This window comes from Opisthocomus hoazin, chromosome 22 (genome assembly GCF_030867145.1).
Source record: "Opisthocomus hoazin isolate bOpiHoa1 chromosome 22, bOpiHoa1.hap1, whole genome shotgun sequence".
Lineage (NCBI taxonomy): Eukaryota > Metazoa > Chordata > Aves > Opisthocomiformes > Opisthocomidae > Opisthocomus > Opisthocomus hoazin.
In genome coordinates, this window is record NC_134435.1 from 11,120,390 (window position 1) to 11,136,189 (window position 15,800).

The window sequence follows — 15,800 nt, forward strand, 5'->3', positions numbered from 1 at the left end:
CTGCTGCCCACCAGCCTCTGCTCTGGACACACACTGCATTCTGGAGTGAGCTGGAAGTGAGGCCAAAGCAGAACAGAGGCATGTCGGACAAGGGCTAAGACAAGTAGGCAAGAAGACAGATTTGCGGGGATTAATAAGGAAGACAGTAGTTATTTCTTTCTCTTGACTAGCAGGATGTTAAGAAGTATAAAGCCATATGGCAAGGCTGATGCTGCATAGGCCCTCCACCTCAAATCACAGCTGGATGAAAATGGAGCAGCACAGCACATAAAAGTCCAGGGGACTCCGTGTCCCCACCAAATCCAGCAAAGACGCTGAAGCTGGGCGATGCTGTGGCTAGACTATCACACCTCCCTGGTCCCTGAACACACAAAGGGGAAGCTACCATCCCTCCATTCCCACATGTGTACCAATAAAAGATCAAATCTGTTTCACAGGGCCTGAGCCTTCCCCTGCACCTTCTGGTCATTTACACACATGAAGTGGCTGCAGCAAGCAGGTGAAACACTATCTGGTAGCCCTGGCAGCTACTGACAACCACCCGTACAGACTTTTCAGACTGTAAGAGGTAAACGGGTAGTGATGACCTAGGGTCACATTTATTTTCTATAATTTCTTCCTTTTAAAATGATTTCGCATAGTCCCACAGAAAAAAAGGTCTATATTTATCCAAAGAATCTTAACGAGTTGGCTGAACTTCATTTAGAGATTTAGGCTAATGCATATCATCTATCCTGTAAAAGTAGCAATTATGCACCTGGAAGAAAAGCTTTGTTTCCAGGGCCCCTTAAGTCTGCGCCTGTAGAGCTACCAACTGCAGCTGTAGTTTAAAAGACAAGAAATATTACAGCAACAACTCTACAATTTAGAATCCAGGGATATAAACTAAATACTCTCCATGCAAACATTTCATTGATAGAACTGTGGGAACAGGGAGATAATCTCCCTTAGTACAAAAAAAAACCCAAAAATACATGTGACTCCAAACATGTATTTTGAAAATACCAAAGAACTATGACATTTTTGCTCTGCCAGAAAAATTATCACATCTTGATTGAATACTTTGCTTTCTCACTTCCTTTTCCAAGCTGAAATGTCAACTATTTTAAGTAAAATTGAAATATTACTGAACCACAAATCAGAAAAGAACCTTGATGCCACAGCTGTCATCAAAAAGTCACATTCCAGTTATACACTTGCAGTTTTACTATTAAGAAAACAAATTAAACCCTTCCAAATGTTTTGCTGCTTAATGGCACAATCACTAGCATGTTATTAAAGCTCAACACTCTGACATTCCAGCCATTATATCTGCAAACACTAAGACATTATGCAATGAGAAAACACTCCATTTATTGAAACCAAGGATGTCTAACTGTGACAGGTGAACGGTTTATCTACAGGAATGAAATCCATATATACACTATTTTTATGCAGTCTTCATGTTCCATTTACACAATTTGCTAGTCTGAAAGGGTTTAACAGTCAATCAAGAGTTCAAGTGTGAAAACTCGTAACAGAAGAAAATTACATTGTGTTATGGAAGTCAGCTAGATAAACAATACCTTCTGATTATGATGATATCATTATGTGCTTCACGATGAACAGTAAGACAGAAAACATTCACCTGGTTTCATATTCAAAGTACTTGCTGAGATTCATGTATAAATGGATGAAGGAACAGAAGGGTAATTGTGTATTATTTCGATATAATAAAGTCAAATTTATTCAAATCAGTAAGAAAAAAAGTGTTTCTTTATATCTTGTGTGGACTTCTGCCTTACTGAATTCGTGTTTGTTTACGATACTGACAAGCTACAAAAAAAACAGATACAAACACAGTCAAAGCTAAATGTGTCTCTATTCTTTTGCAAGAAAACTGTCACAATATTATGCTCATTAAAAAGCTTTTGAAAACTAATAGCTAAGTGAAACACTAGACTTAATGACTTGAAATAAATATCTTGCAACAGAGCTGTTTAAGCCACTGTAAAAACAAACTTGTTAAACAGTAGAAGCACAGATGCCAAACAAGCAAGAGAACCTCCGTCCACTGAAATCACCTGCAGTCTTGCCACCAACTTCAGTAAGAAGTGGATCAAAATAAAAACCTTCACTACTTTTATATTTCCTTTTGGATTGAATCTTCCTTTATCTTCTTGCTATACCCAGCCAAAGATGGATGACTCCTAGAGAAAAAAGATGACAGAAGTAAAATGGTGCATTCCCTTTATTATAAAAAAGTCAGACATCAGGTGTGACAAAGACTCTATTCACATTCTTCAGATTTTACTTTAGACCATAACCAAAGGATTTAGCTCAATAAAAAGGCAAAAATCCACCTCCCAGCCTTGGCAATGCACCAGCCCTCTCTGCTGAGAACAGAGCTATTCTGCTTCCCAAACATGACTGAAATCTTGAAAAACATTTGAGCTCAGTGTCAGTCATACTGAAGTATACAACTGGTACTTATTAATAACGTTAAACAATATCAGTGCGTCTTTTTATTATGATTATTTTGTTTATTTTAGCATTTAAGCCCGCTTGGCAATTAATGGGCTACATACATACCCTGTCCAGGTAGGATGCTTCATTCTGTGAACTTTGGTTCATATCATTGCCTGTGGGAGAACATTATGTGGAAGCACATCGTCATTATCAGTTACATTGAATCTAATTTTAATTGCAGGATCCAAGGATCAAATAGGTAGCATTAGACTTCAAATAGATTTTTGTTCTCACAAGAAAACTATTTATAGAGGCAATAAAATGTAGCATTAATTTTTTAGTTTTATTAATCTAGTAAAAAAAAAGATAAAAATGAACCCAGTTTGTTCAGATTTGTTGATCCATATCTAAATGTCTGCTAGAATTATTCCATTTGCTTCTTGTTTAATGAAAAATTCAGATGAATAGGAGACTTATCTCCTTGACTTGATGCTGTGCAAAATTTGCTAATTAGAAAGCAGGTATTTGAATTGATGGTTTTCACCTAAATAGAGCTTAATAGTAGATTCTCAATTAAAGCTCCTGAAAAATGAAGTACAGTTACAATTAAGGATAGAGCAAAAGCGGGGGAGGGGAGGGCGGTTTGGTCGGTTGGTTGGGCTGGGGTTTTTTTCAAGTCGCTGGAAATTACATAAAGATGATGCTGTCCTTCCAGATGACAAAAAGAAATAAGTATCTGAGAAGCGAATGGGCCCTGTCCATAAATTCAAGCTTGACAGAGCAGCACATTGCATATCCGTAACAAACAGAAAAGCAGATTAGCAGCCATTATGTTGAGATGGTAAATGCACCTAGGAGGAGATCTTCTGTATCAGCAGAATTCTTGACTTTGTACAATAATCAGAAATTTTGGAGGCAAACACATATTATAGATTTTTTTCTTGTATCTCATTTTCCTTTTTCTTAAAAGCAAGCAAATAAAAATCCTGGAAGACTTATTTTTTTCTTCAGTGACTGCTAAGTCCCACATATATACTAATAGGTGTGCACAAAATCTTCTGCAATGATCTAAGCTGCAGGAGAAAGTACGTGGAAGCTGCTACATCAAAACCTTGAGATCAGGCAGAGAAGCACGGTGTTACAACGGCTTCTGCAACAGGTGTTAGAGAGGGAAAAGTCCTGCGAAAGACACGCAGCCCCTCCACCAAACCTCTCCTGGCTAGGATGAGTTCAGGAGGAAGGGTACCTCAGCCCTGAGGAATGCTGACTTTTCACAGGTGCTCTCTTGTATAGGCATTAGTCAGATATAGTGTTACAGTTGCAAATAATTACTCTCATTACCACAAACAAATGAACAATAATATGGATGAACTCTGCACTGTATAGAGAAGTAGATAGCATTTTAATTGATGACGAAGATAAGGAAATAAGGATTATCAGAGCCGAGAAACAGTTTCCATCTGAGGAGAGATTTAGTAGACTGGAACTTCTCAGCTTCAGCAACAGAGAACTAAATGGAAATACGACAGAGGCCAATGGAATCACGATCGGTATAAAGAACATGAATAGCACATAATTAATACCCAGCACCTCATAATAACAGAATTAATCAGAAATTGGTTTTAAAGCAAACAGAAGAAGTGCTTTTCCCCATAATGCAGAATATTTGCAGAGTATGTTGTTGCAGCATCTTGTGGAATTTCTTCTGCTGTTCCAGTAACACCCGCTGTAGTTCGCAGCAGACATCCATTGGGGTAGACAGATTTCTGTTTTGACTGAGAATTGCACTTCTTTTGTTCTCATGAAGAAGATTTTTGAGGGAGTATTTTCTTGTCGTGGAAATCTAATCAGTATGCAACATAAAACGTTCTACAAAAATAAGATACTGGCAACAACAGACATACATTTTGGTATATACTCTAACATGCCTGCACATGGAAAACTTCCATCAACACAAATGTAAGTCAGGCAGAAGTGCTGCAGGTGAATATGCCATTTTTTAACTTGCCTAGTAACTCTTCATGGATTAGTATATTCTTTTTTCCTAAAAACTCATCAGACTGTGAGGCCAGAAGTTCCAATTACATTTGTAAGCATACACTGTATTATCTTAAATTGTGCAGCAACTACAATGTCTCTAATTGAAGTTGTCTCAATGCAGAGCACCAGTTTTAATTCCTGAGTCATTTTCCAGTAATGAAATAGCTGTATTCAGGACACAGTGTGAGAACATGTTCGATGGTTATATTGTGTTACAGCTACCTTTGGGAAGAATCTGATTTATTTACTTGTCTGCATGAAACCAACCACTATTTTTCTACGTGAAAAAATAAATTATTATTCACAGAAGTACTGCCTTAGACCCATCTGTGAATAATAGTTTAATTACTTATTTCATGTGTTCAGAAAAACTTGCAAGTATTTTATGTTCATATCTTTAATGTTAGACTGCAGAAAACACTTCTGCCATCATTTCACCAAATTAACACATAGAAGACCCTCGATGAAATGCAAGAGTTTTTCAGATATGGCTACAAGTGTCTAAATCATGCAATGAATTCCGTAACTTATGATTTGTAAAACCTACTACTCAAACAGCTGAATGGACCTTACACCTCGGTATCTTAAGTCAAAGCACTTGCATTAGTAATTTGTCTTCTCTAGTAAAATAAAACTTTATCAGTTCATTGCCTACCTTCTCCATTAAACTGACTGCAAGTCGAGAGTCGACTTCTGAACTTTTCATTTTCTTCAAGCATCTTTGAAATTACTTTCCAGACCTTAAGCCAGACTTTGGACTGAAAGATAAAACTGAAATTTCTTGGTGAAGCATACAAAAATTTGCATTAAAACATCTATAGGGCAGAACTCTGAACTCTCCAGCATGACTATGAAGTTCAGCTGGGTTTTTTTGTTGAGGATTGGGAAGGGGGAGATGTGGAGGAGGGATATACACGTGGGATATACTGCAAGAATCACCTCTATTTAAAAGTAAAAAATTACGGATTACTCCACGATTTTGCATACGAGATATCCTTCTCCTTTCTTGCCTACAACTCTTGTTTATCCAGGACTTGTGAAGTGCCCTTCTAGATAAGAAGAGCTTATGAAAACGTGTGTAGAGCCATTAAACTCTCTTCAGTCATCCAGAATGGGGTAAAAAAAAGATTTCTTGTTTTTGCAGGATGAAAAGCTTTCCCATGTAATCCCTCAACAGCAGCATAATTCAGACTCCATTCTCAGAGTCCAGAATAGCAACGGCCTTGCCTATTTCATATCAAAACCATATCAACCTGTTTTACAGATATTGATGACCTTTATTTCAGAGGCAAAAAGCTCCGTCTACCGTGGGCACATTTCAAACTTCTGCGCTGAAAATATTAAATTGGAACTGTTGACAAAGGCAATCGGACAGAGAGGCAGCCTAACAAATATAAATGGCTGTTAACATGCTAACGTTATGAGTTTTGCTGGACCCCATCTGTGAAACTAGTTTAAATCTAAAGATAATTCCTTTCTCATGGACATTTATTGCTAAAACATAATACATATTCCTCATTCATTTTGAAGACTATTTAATGTACTAGAAGAATGATATTATAGTATGTTATTAGCTGTTCCTCTGAAGTCAGTAGTATTGTGCTGGGTTTTGAATCAAGTATCTGTGACATTACCATATTATGGTCTAGCTGATTACTTGTACTTCACACATTACAAAATCTTACAATGAGTTACTGTTTTAATAAATGTGCCTTTTAAAATTTCAAGCGTTTGTTGAACTACTGAACAGGAACAGAAATGCATTTGTGAAACAGAAAGCAATTTCGTATTGCTACTAGTATGCTGTTAATACCTCTGATTCTTGCCTTCGCTTATTTGTAACCTGTGGGATTTCTTTGCTTAAAACATGAGCAGAAGAGGAGCTGCAGAGATTTCCCTGCTGGGTTTCACCCAGCAAGGTGTGCAGCACCCTGGCCCCAATCCAGGAAAGCATTTCAGTACAGGCTTTAAGTCAACAGCATATTCTCATTTTTCAAGGTAAGCACACGCTTAAGTGCTTTATTGAATGAGAGCCAGAATTTTGAAGCCTCCAGAGAGGGAAAATAGTACCATTTTTCTTTTCCCTAAGTAAGATTTTTGGTAACAGACTACAAATTCAATCTTTTAATCTCCCTCATGCTCTCACATAGACATACACAGAACAAGCAGGAAGCAATTTTCTCAGATGCAAAGGCAGCTAATTCAGCTCCCACACTTCATACCTTTTGCTTCTTTCGTTTAATTACTTTACCAACATTTCTTGAAGGGAAGGGAAAGTCAAAGGTGTCAGCCTTAGCCTCTTGAAGGTTCCCTAGGAAGAGAGTGCAGAAAGCATATTTGGGGTGTTTACAATGTATTTCTGAGGAAGTTGTAGATCTTCCAGAGGGATATTTATTTCTGGTCCCAGCAGGTTACAGGATATCAGTGCATAGTACTATCGCCTTGCTTATTTTCTCCATTATAACCATGGGACACGTGGGTGCCTCACAAACTCCACAAAACAGATTTCAAAACCATACAGCAACTAAAAATTAAGACAACAGGCTTCTGGGCAATATAAATTATCTTTTGAGTCCATCTTTTCCCTCTTGCTATGGCAGCTGCTAAAATTCTGCCTGAGCTCAAAGAGGAAATGGTGAGTAGACCGAGGCAAGAATCCAGACAAATCATCTCTGCTAGCACTAGAAACCAGAAGCAAGAAGGGCAGGTTGGTCTTGTGGGCTCAAGACGCACATCGCCACAAGGAGGAAGGACTCGGGTGAGTTCCCAGCAGGGTGAGGAGGGTGGATTTCCGAGGAGCTGCTGGACAGGCTGGCATGGCGTGCAGCTGAGCGAAAGGGTGACCTGTGTGGGGATGCTGAACGTGGCCACAGCCGTGGGCTCGTCCCCTGCCGCAGCAGGACTTTGGGCAAACCAGCCCCCTCCGGGCCACCACAGCCCCGCCACCGGATACCCCAGGCAGCCACATCACCGGAGCAAGGCTTCCAGTTCCCAACAGTCACCAGCTGCCTCTGAGCCGCAGGCTGGCATCGCTTAGATAATAACCCAGCAGAACTGGTACTTTTAATTACAGACTAATGTAACATTTCACTTTGTCATCTTTGGAAAAATGGCTTTTAGGAGGAGGAAAAAAATACAAGAAAATGAAAACATCTTCAGAGCAACAAGTTCATAAAATTCAGGACCACCCTATCTGTGTCACCCATCGTTTCCAGCTCACACCCCGGCTTGTCCTCCGGGAACCAGGTCACGTTTCTCCATCTTCACTCCACTCCATCTTGTGCAGCAGAGCTGTGTTTCATAACAGATCATGACCAGTGGAAAACCGCCTAATCTTTTTTGTTTTCTTTTATAAAAAAAGGCACCCACACCCATGCCCGTCCCAACTTCCTTTGGTCCCAGCCACAAAGAAAGAAAATTAAGAAACATCTTTGGGCTGCTGCAGCGAGGAGGGAGCCAGCAGCACAGCGGCTCTTCGGTCGGGAGGGCATCTCCTGAGAAGGGGTGGAAGGGTTACAGAGCAGCCCTGCCAGACGCAGCTCACAGCTGGCCTCACTGCTACCACAGACGCGGGAAGGCCGCGCCGCAGGCAGCCACCTCGCCTTACAGGGTGGAGACGCTGCAGCTCAACAGTGACAGAGTTTGGGGCGAAAATACTTCAGTCAGTTTTTCAGTCATCTGAGTTTAATGCCGTGTTCCACTTTCTGCCTAAACACGCAGACCGACCGTACCGGGGGCACGGTAACAACAACCCAGTGCCGCGTTCACCCCTCAGCGCGCACGGCCTGACCGAGAGGGCATCAGCAACCGCGGGGAAATGGCTTCCCGCCAGGAGACGTGGCGGGGGGCTCCAGCTCAGCCCTGCGCCCTCCCGCGCCCAGGGCCCGCGGGGCGCAGCCACACGCACCGCCACGGCGCCTGGCAGGCCTCGTCCCGCCGCAGCTCCGCGCCGCCTGCGCCCTCTCACCGGCGGCGGGCGGCCCGCGGCCGGCCTGGTCCCGCGGCGCGGCCCTCGGCGCCCCGGGCTCCCCCGCGGGGCCGGGCCGGCCCGGCCCCGCCCGCCGCCGGCCGCCGCCGTAGCGGATGACGGAGCCGCAGCGGTGGGAGCCGAAGCTGTTGACGTAGACGAGCGGCAGGCGCGGGCTGCCCCGGCCCCGGGCGGCCTCCATCGCGGGGCGCGGGCGGGCGCCGGCGGCGCAGGGCCTGAGGGGAGGCGGGCGGGGGCGCGGCGTGCGCAGGGGAGCTGCCCCGTGTCCCGGCGGGGCGGTGAGGGGGGCAGAGCCGTTCTCTGAGCCCGGCGCAGTGGCAGCGGGCCCTTTGGCCAGCGTTAGTTCGGGTTTAACACAAAACCTGCCGTCTGCAGGCATGCGTTGACAGATGTCATGCGCGTTATTGATAAAGCGACACAGGGGACTCCGGTCTGAAGGCAGCGACGTGTGGTCTGTCTCTGCCGCGGGCAAGGAACGAGCGGCCTCTCTGACACTTGTTGCTGTGCTGATACAAGGAGTTTTCACACCGGTGCTCCCGGCAGCTCACCGCCAGCGCACGCGTGGGCGGCTGCGGCCGCCTGCGCAACAGGGGCCGTGAAACTGCTTCGAACACCCGCGGTCACTGTGTCCTTCAGGCAGCAGCAAGCGTGCAGCTGCGCTGTGTGACACCCGGAGGACGCCTGTCTTGGCCGGGAGGCCTTCCCGTGAAGGTGCTGCTCTCAGGAGACGTGTCCTTCCCGTGAAGGTGCTGCTCTCAGGAGACGTGTCCCGCTGCAGCAGCGACTGGGGCCTCTCAAACTGCTCAGGAGCGCAAGTCCCATCGGTTTTTGCTTTGGCGCTCAAATTCTGCTCCGTATTATTCCCCAGAGCTTCAGCACACTTCGCTGCTCAGAGGAGGGGAAGCGTTACGAATTAGAAGGAATAAATTCTGCAGAAAGACTTCTTTTTTACTGTTGTAGCAGCCCCAGCAATATGAGCGGCGCTGACAACTCGTCGCTCTGGCGCACGGATCTGGAAAGACCCCGGAGCAAACCGGGGCCTTCCCCCAGCCTTCGGAGGAGGCGGGGAGGCCCGGAGGCCGTCGGGGCCGGGGCCGCTGTCCTGTCCTCGCTGTCCCCGGGGCCAGGCCGCCGTCCTCTCGCCGCTGTCGCCGGGGCTGGGCCGGGTGCGCTGCGGCGGGCCGCCGCCAGGTGGCAGGCTTACCTGCGGAACGGGCCGCGGCCGGGCGGGGCGGGGGGCCGGGCCGGGACGAGCCCACCGCCCTCGCCTGCGAAGCGTCCCAGGGTTTGGCGGTATTTCCTACGCCGTTAGCAAAAGGTGTTTTGTGTGCGCGGTTCACAGAATCCCAGCATGGTCGGGGGTGGAAGGGACCTCTGTGGGTCACCCAGTCCAACCCCCCTACCGAAGCAGGGTCACCCAGAGCAGGCTGCACAGGGCCTTGTCTGGGCGGGTCTTGAATATCTCCAGAGAAGGAGACTCCACAGCCTCCCTGGGCAGCCTGTTCCAGGGCTCTGTCACCCTCAGAGGGAAGAAGTTCTTCCTCATGTTCAGCTGGAACTTCCTCTGCTTCAGTTTGTGCCCACTGCCCCTTGTCCTGTCGCTGGGCACTACTGAAAAGAGTCTGGCCCCATCCTCCTGACACCCACCCTTAAGATATTTATAAGCATTTATAAGGTCCCCTCTCAGCCTTCTCTTCTCCAGGCTGAACAAGCCCAGCTCCCTCAGCCTTTCCTCATAGGACAGATGCTCCAGTCCCCTCATCATCTTTGTAGCCCTCCGCTGGACTCTCTCCGGTAGCTCCTCAACACACTCCTTTTGCTGAAATGCACGAGACTCGGTCCACACCACAAAATAACGCCGAACACACGCGCACAAACCTCAACAGCACCGTTCTCCCCCCGTGACTGTCCTCGCACCATGCGTGACCGCTTGCCGCTGTGTCTTCCTGACCAGGAGCTCCCTTTGCCAACTGGCAGGCTGCTTCCTTCGTACGGCCCCATCAGGGCTGCCACATCAGGGCCTTTCCTCAGCATCTGTATTTACGGGATATGCTTCTGCCCTGCTAATATCAATACACAGGCCCTGGGTGGCATGTTTTGTCCACTTTTCCCAACAGCACATTGCCACGACTTCGACTTCAAATGCAAATTCAGCTCAGAGCCCTTTTAGTATGGGTTGCTACTGGCAAAAATCAATGCCACCTAAAATCTGTGAGCAACCTGCGGAACTGAAAAATTCAGCTATTTCAGCTGCACGCTGGTCTTCATCCTCCGTCCCACACGTGTGAACTGACTGCCAGCTAGCCACTACCTCTGTGTTTGTCACTTTGAACAAACATCTGTTTTCCACCACATCTTCAACTTCGTTAAAAATAGACCAGATTCTAGCTTTCAGTCCGCACCTCATCATGCCATTTGTTTTGTATTCAAATGTCAGCTTCTCCATCTCAGAACTTGCATTGTTTCCTGAATTCTGTTGTTTCAGATTTACTTTGGTCAAGCATGCGTCGTCTTCTATTAACCCTGAATATTGTTTTAAAACGAGGTAGGTTTTGGTGGTAGCATGCCTACAGCTTACGCCAAGCAGAAGGAAGGAAGGAAGGGGCCGACGGGACATCACGGCACGCACGCTTAGTGATTCCCTGATTCCCCAGTGATTCCCTGCAAAAAGGAAACTCCTTCTGCTGTTGGAGGTTTGCTTTTCTATGAGGACTCTTTACAATGGAGTCAACAAAGTGCTCACATGATTCAACACAATTCGGGCAAGGCAGATTGCTTACTAAGTATTACATTGTCTTGATCAACTGCAAATTGTGACTACATCTGCAACACGAATCTTAACACTGTTAACAGGGATTTTTTACGTGAAAAGTATGCTAATTCTGACAACAACTACAGTCAAACCTTGTCAATTATACCCTCAGCAGTAGCACAAACAATTACTGTATCTCCTTCATTTTCACAGAATATGTAATGAGTCGCTGGAGTGAGGTATTTTACTGGAATGTGGTTACTTTACAGAATACACTGGGGATCATTTATTAGTATAACTAGGAATGATTATAAAAACAAAACTCACCACTTCTGGTAAATCGAAGCAATGCATTGTGCCTTCAGTTTTTGCTTACTTGTAAAATTTCGTAATTTACAATGGATCTCACAGTTAATTATGTAAGCAACAACAGAGTGCAGCAGAGAGATAAAATGGCCAGCTGCCATTTTAACACACCTGCATTTCATATTAATGAACCTGCATATCTCGGATTGCTTTACAAACCATACATGTGGGAATCACTTCGTCCACCCCACATAAAGAGAGGCATATTTTCCCATTTCTCCATGCTGCGCATAAAAATATTTAGCAGACTATAAACTAAGTTTGTTACATAAAAGCCCGAGCCTCCCCTTGAGAGATTTTGAAATCACTGAGAAGATCCATAGACTTTACAATCAAAACCCAAGTCAATGAGACTGAAAGCTTTGGCTTAGAAGAACTTCGTGTTACAGTATTTAAATAGAGATTGCCCATCTGAAATAAAACTATGGGGGAACTCAAAAAGGCAAAATGATCACTGAAAACAACACAGAATTAAACAGCCTTATTTCTGGGAAAGATTTGTAGTCTAGTCAATACAGCAAAAGGCAGGCAAGGACTTGTTTCTCCAATTCATTTTTCCACACAAATGTGCAAGTTATTGGTATTTAATGATGGCGTCCTTTGTTTGCAAATCAGAGAGAGTAAAACTTCACCTTGGCTCTTTCAAATTTCAGTCTGCAGGGACTATGGTATTGAATGTTACTACTGTTATGCTGGGGAATGAGCAGCTAGACCCTACGTGAACACACAGATGGGGAAGTTTGGTCCTACCTGCGATAAGTTTCCAGATACCGTTTTCTCATATCCTGGAAGAATACTAGTTTGGCACAGGATATAAAAAGCAAAAATTCCCCAAATCATCCTCAGATTCAGCAGTAACGTAGGTCTTCCAAGACCTTCTGTCCAAGCACAGAAAGCTCACATGTTCTTAGCCTCTCTTCTGGAATCTAACATGACCTCAGGCCAAAGTGTACCTGCAGGTCAACATACATACATCTGTCTGCGTAGGAGACAGTCCTATTTAACTACAGTCCAAATACCACTGACCATACTCATTCCTCAGCAGTAAGTCCACTTTGCAATGGCACTAGGGTCTTCACAGAACTGTTCCAGAACCTGAACACTCCTTCCCTCCCTGTCCCCAGACATAAGGATGCTGCCAGAAAAGGAACAGAGCAGGGCTTCTGTCTCGAAGGATTGCTAGCTCTGCAGAGAAAACTGAAGCAGTTACTGCTTTGTTCTGCCATCACATTCCTCCAAAGACATCCATCCCCCTGCAAAAGCAACCCTTGAGCAAATTTTCTTGCCACTGACTGAAGAGCTGAGTTGATTCTGCCAGTGTGCACAGAGCAACATCTGCCTGTTAACAGCTGGCCTGCTGAAGCAAAGCTGGGGGCTACTGCCTGCTGCTTACAATAAGAACGTTCCTCAAAAACCTAAAAAAAAATTAAAAAAATCGCATTTAACTCACTGAAAAAAAATTCAGAAACACTTGGCATGAACGTACTCCATACACAAACCAGTACTGGGCATGTGCTTAAAGCGACAAGAACTGTCTTGAAAAATGACACTTTGCTAAATTGACGACTTAATGCTTTCACATGCATAGCAAGGCATAAACAATCACTAAGCAAACGGACCCTGGCTCATGAGTCAGCAGCAGTGGGAGATGGTGATTTAGACTGAGCAAACATTTTCTCAAACGTTGGGTTGGAAGAGGTTGGCAGAGACTTTTTTTTTTTTAAATGCATTGCTCTATGTGTAGATTGCTACCCTTCCACAGATTACAAAACTGTGTGAAGAGTCGCTAAGGCACACAGCGTGTGTCAACTACCTCTACGCTGTCAGTCTGCCATTTAAGTAAAATCAACGTTCTTTACTCACATGAAAAGCAAAGCAACTCACCCTGCTATACAGTTTTGGAATAAAAAAGATGCCACATAGCTGAGCAATAAAACTAAGTCCACTTTAAACATTAAGATTAATGCAAAACCAAAAATGTGTTCTCACAGTTACCCTTTACCTGCATTGTGTCCAGAGGATTTAATCTCAGCTTTCGTGACTCACCAAAATTAAATTTCAGGAAGAAAAACACAATCAAACACAGACCTTACATATTTCCGTATTTATACATACAAGAAGGACAGACAACTTTTGCCTAGCAAATTTTGTGAAGGAACCTTAACAGAATAGCACCACTCTATGGTATCTCAAGCTCCATACACAAGGCGACTGAGGCAGCTTCCCTTAGTGATAAATTCAAATAAATTAAGATTTAGTATCAAATTGTCTCTCTGACAAGCCCTACAAAAAGTTAGCAAATTGTAGTTCATGTGTCATGAAAACAGGTGATATCCGACAGCATTAATCAGAGCATCACATTTCAGACTGACTTTCTCCCCATCTTAAACGGGGAGTTCAGTAATGTGTTTCGAGCACCAATTCAATCCCTCTGCCTGCTTCAATTTCTATGACTGGAAAGACAGCTGCAAGTATATTCTTATCCCAGAGGCTGTTTTTCATACTGACAGACTGAATCAGCTTATTTTACACAGAGGAAGAGATGTCAGTGTTTCTTCCTCATCTGTCCTTTCTGAGGCCATTATTTGCCTCTGATTTCCTGTAGGCAAGCAATGTGCATTTTGGACTGTGGCTGAGCAGGCTTTCATAGCACTAAACAGCAGTTGGAGAATCAGGACAGACAGCAGAAACTGTCCAACAACAACATGACAGCTAAGAGACTCTCTTTAAAATGTACCTTAGCCTTTAAATCTATACTAGATGGGTTATATCCATCTCCACCCAAGTGGAGTTTCTTCACTGATGTGGAACGTAGCAGCTCATTTAGTGAAAGTAGCACCCAAGAGAAAGCTGGTGGCTGACTGTGCTCGACGAGCAGTTTGCGCTGAAAGAAAATAGTTGAGATTCATGTACTGTGGAAATTCTGAAATTCCACCCAGCAGCCATACTTCCATCTTCTGGAGTCTGCCTGTAGCACTTACAGTTTCAGGACAAACCAAAACCCGAAAGGGATTAGTTATATCATTTTTCCTAGAAAGTTACTTCTCAGCAATTCAGAATCAGCCAAGGCCATCGCTACCAAGAGTGAGCTATTTTTAGTTTTGAACACTCCAGACTTTTGAGGTGAATTTTTTAGATTCTGCCTATGTAGGAAAATTTCATTTATTAAACATTCAACAAAGTATTTTGCAATCCTCAGAACAGGAGAATTTTAGAATGAATACACACAACTCCAGCTATAATTCATGTATGCTGTATCTTGATAAACGCCTCAAAGTTCATATCATTTTAAGTTTAAAATCAGTCAGGGAATGCCTTGTTTCTGAAGGATATCACTAGTTCCACCACCATGGCATCAAAGGACTTGCACTCCCCATATTCCAGGACCAAATTTCAAGCCTATCATACTGGTTAAAAAACCTTACCAGATAAACCACTGATAAACACATGCTTTCTAAAAGACCATTTGCACTTAAAAACAATGTCAAGGACTTACCACATTGGGAGAGGCTGAACTATGACTATTTCCTAACAATACCAATGCAGAGAACGGAGAGATAACGCTTCCGTTACCAGTCAAGTCACACACTAAAATCTGGTCAACACTGTACGGTGCAGTTTGGCTGGCACAGAACACAGCACTGAGGAATTCACTATTCGCTGGGCAGGCAACCCACCTCGAGCCTCTGTATTTTTGATCCAAAGCGTAGCAACACTTTCTGTTTATTTTTAAATATCCATTTTAAGGGATTGGAAGTATACGCACTGAGTCACCAGAGAAACTTTTCATTCTTGTTAAAAACCAGTTTATAATGGCATTAGCTTCTAAGCTTGCATCGTCTGAAGCCAATGGGAATTGCAGCAATTAGCAACGTGCAGAACTAATCCCATTACAGTTCAGTGCTGTAAGATCTGCATTTCCTGAAGCACCCACAGAAAAAAACGATACTCGACATCTATTTAACATTTACACCACCATTCCTTAGATGATGGCACAAGAGATTAGCAGCTCCGATGCCAACAGCAAAGTGCTGGTCAGTGCAGCAGTTTGATTCCTACTGCAGTACTGTATTTTGGGCTTTTTCTCACAAGGTACATGTGCATATTCCAACTCCTGGTTCCACTTAGCAGAGCTACTTCCAGACCAGTCAGAATTATACTTCATTGAAGCTTAACTCTTTGTATCAAAATAAGAAATCCAACAAA

The 15,800-nt window shown here is 44.0% G+C and overlaps 1 protein-coding gene across 1 annotated transcript; it reads right to left on the reverse strand.

Moving 5' to 3' along the window:
* Positions 1-253: 253 nt before the first annotated feature.
* On the reverse strand, positions 254-8,657 carry C22H5orf47 (chromosome 22 C5orf47 homolog). The gene is made up of 5 exons (XM_075441637.1): positions 8,396-8,657; positions 6,711-6,799; positions 5,144-5,246; positions 2,572-2,621; positions 254-2,189 (listed from the first exon to the last, which is right to left on the reverse strand). Exons 1-5 carry the CDS (start codon positions 8,655-8,657, stop codon positions 2,163-2,165), a joined length of 531 nt encoding a protein of 176 aa, XP_075297752.1. The 3' UTR covers positions 254-2,162.
* Between the last annotated feature and the right edge of the window lie 7,143 nt (positions 8,658-15,800).

Bases quoted from the DNA above. Each gene is read 5' to 3' on its own strand.
- C22H5orf47 (XM_075441637.1), bottom strand. From the start codon at position 8,657: ATGGAGGCCGCCCGGGGCCGGGGCAGCCCGCGCCTGCCGCTCGTCTAC. The intron at 5,247-6,710 runs GTATGAAGTGTG...TTTATCTTTCAG, and splicing joins TTAAACGAAAGAAGCAAAAG to TCCAAAGTCTGGCTTAAGGT. The intron at 2,190-2,571 runs GTATGTATGTAG...TTTTTTCTCTAG, and splicing joins AAGCATCCTACCTGGACAGG to GAGTCATCCATCTTTGGCTG.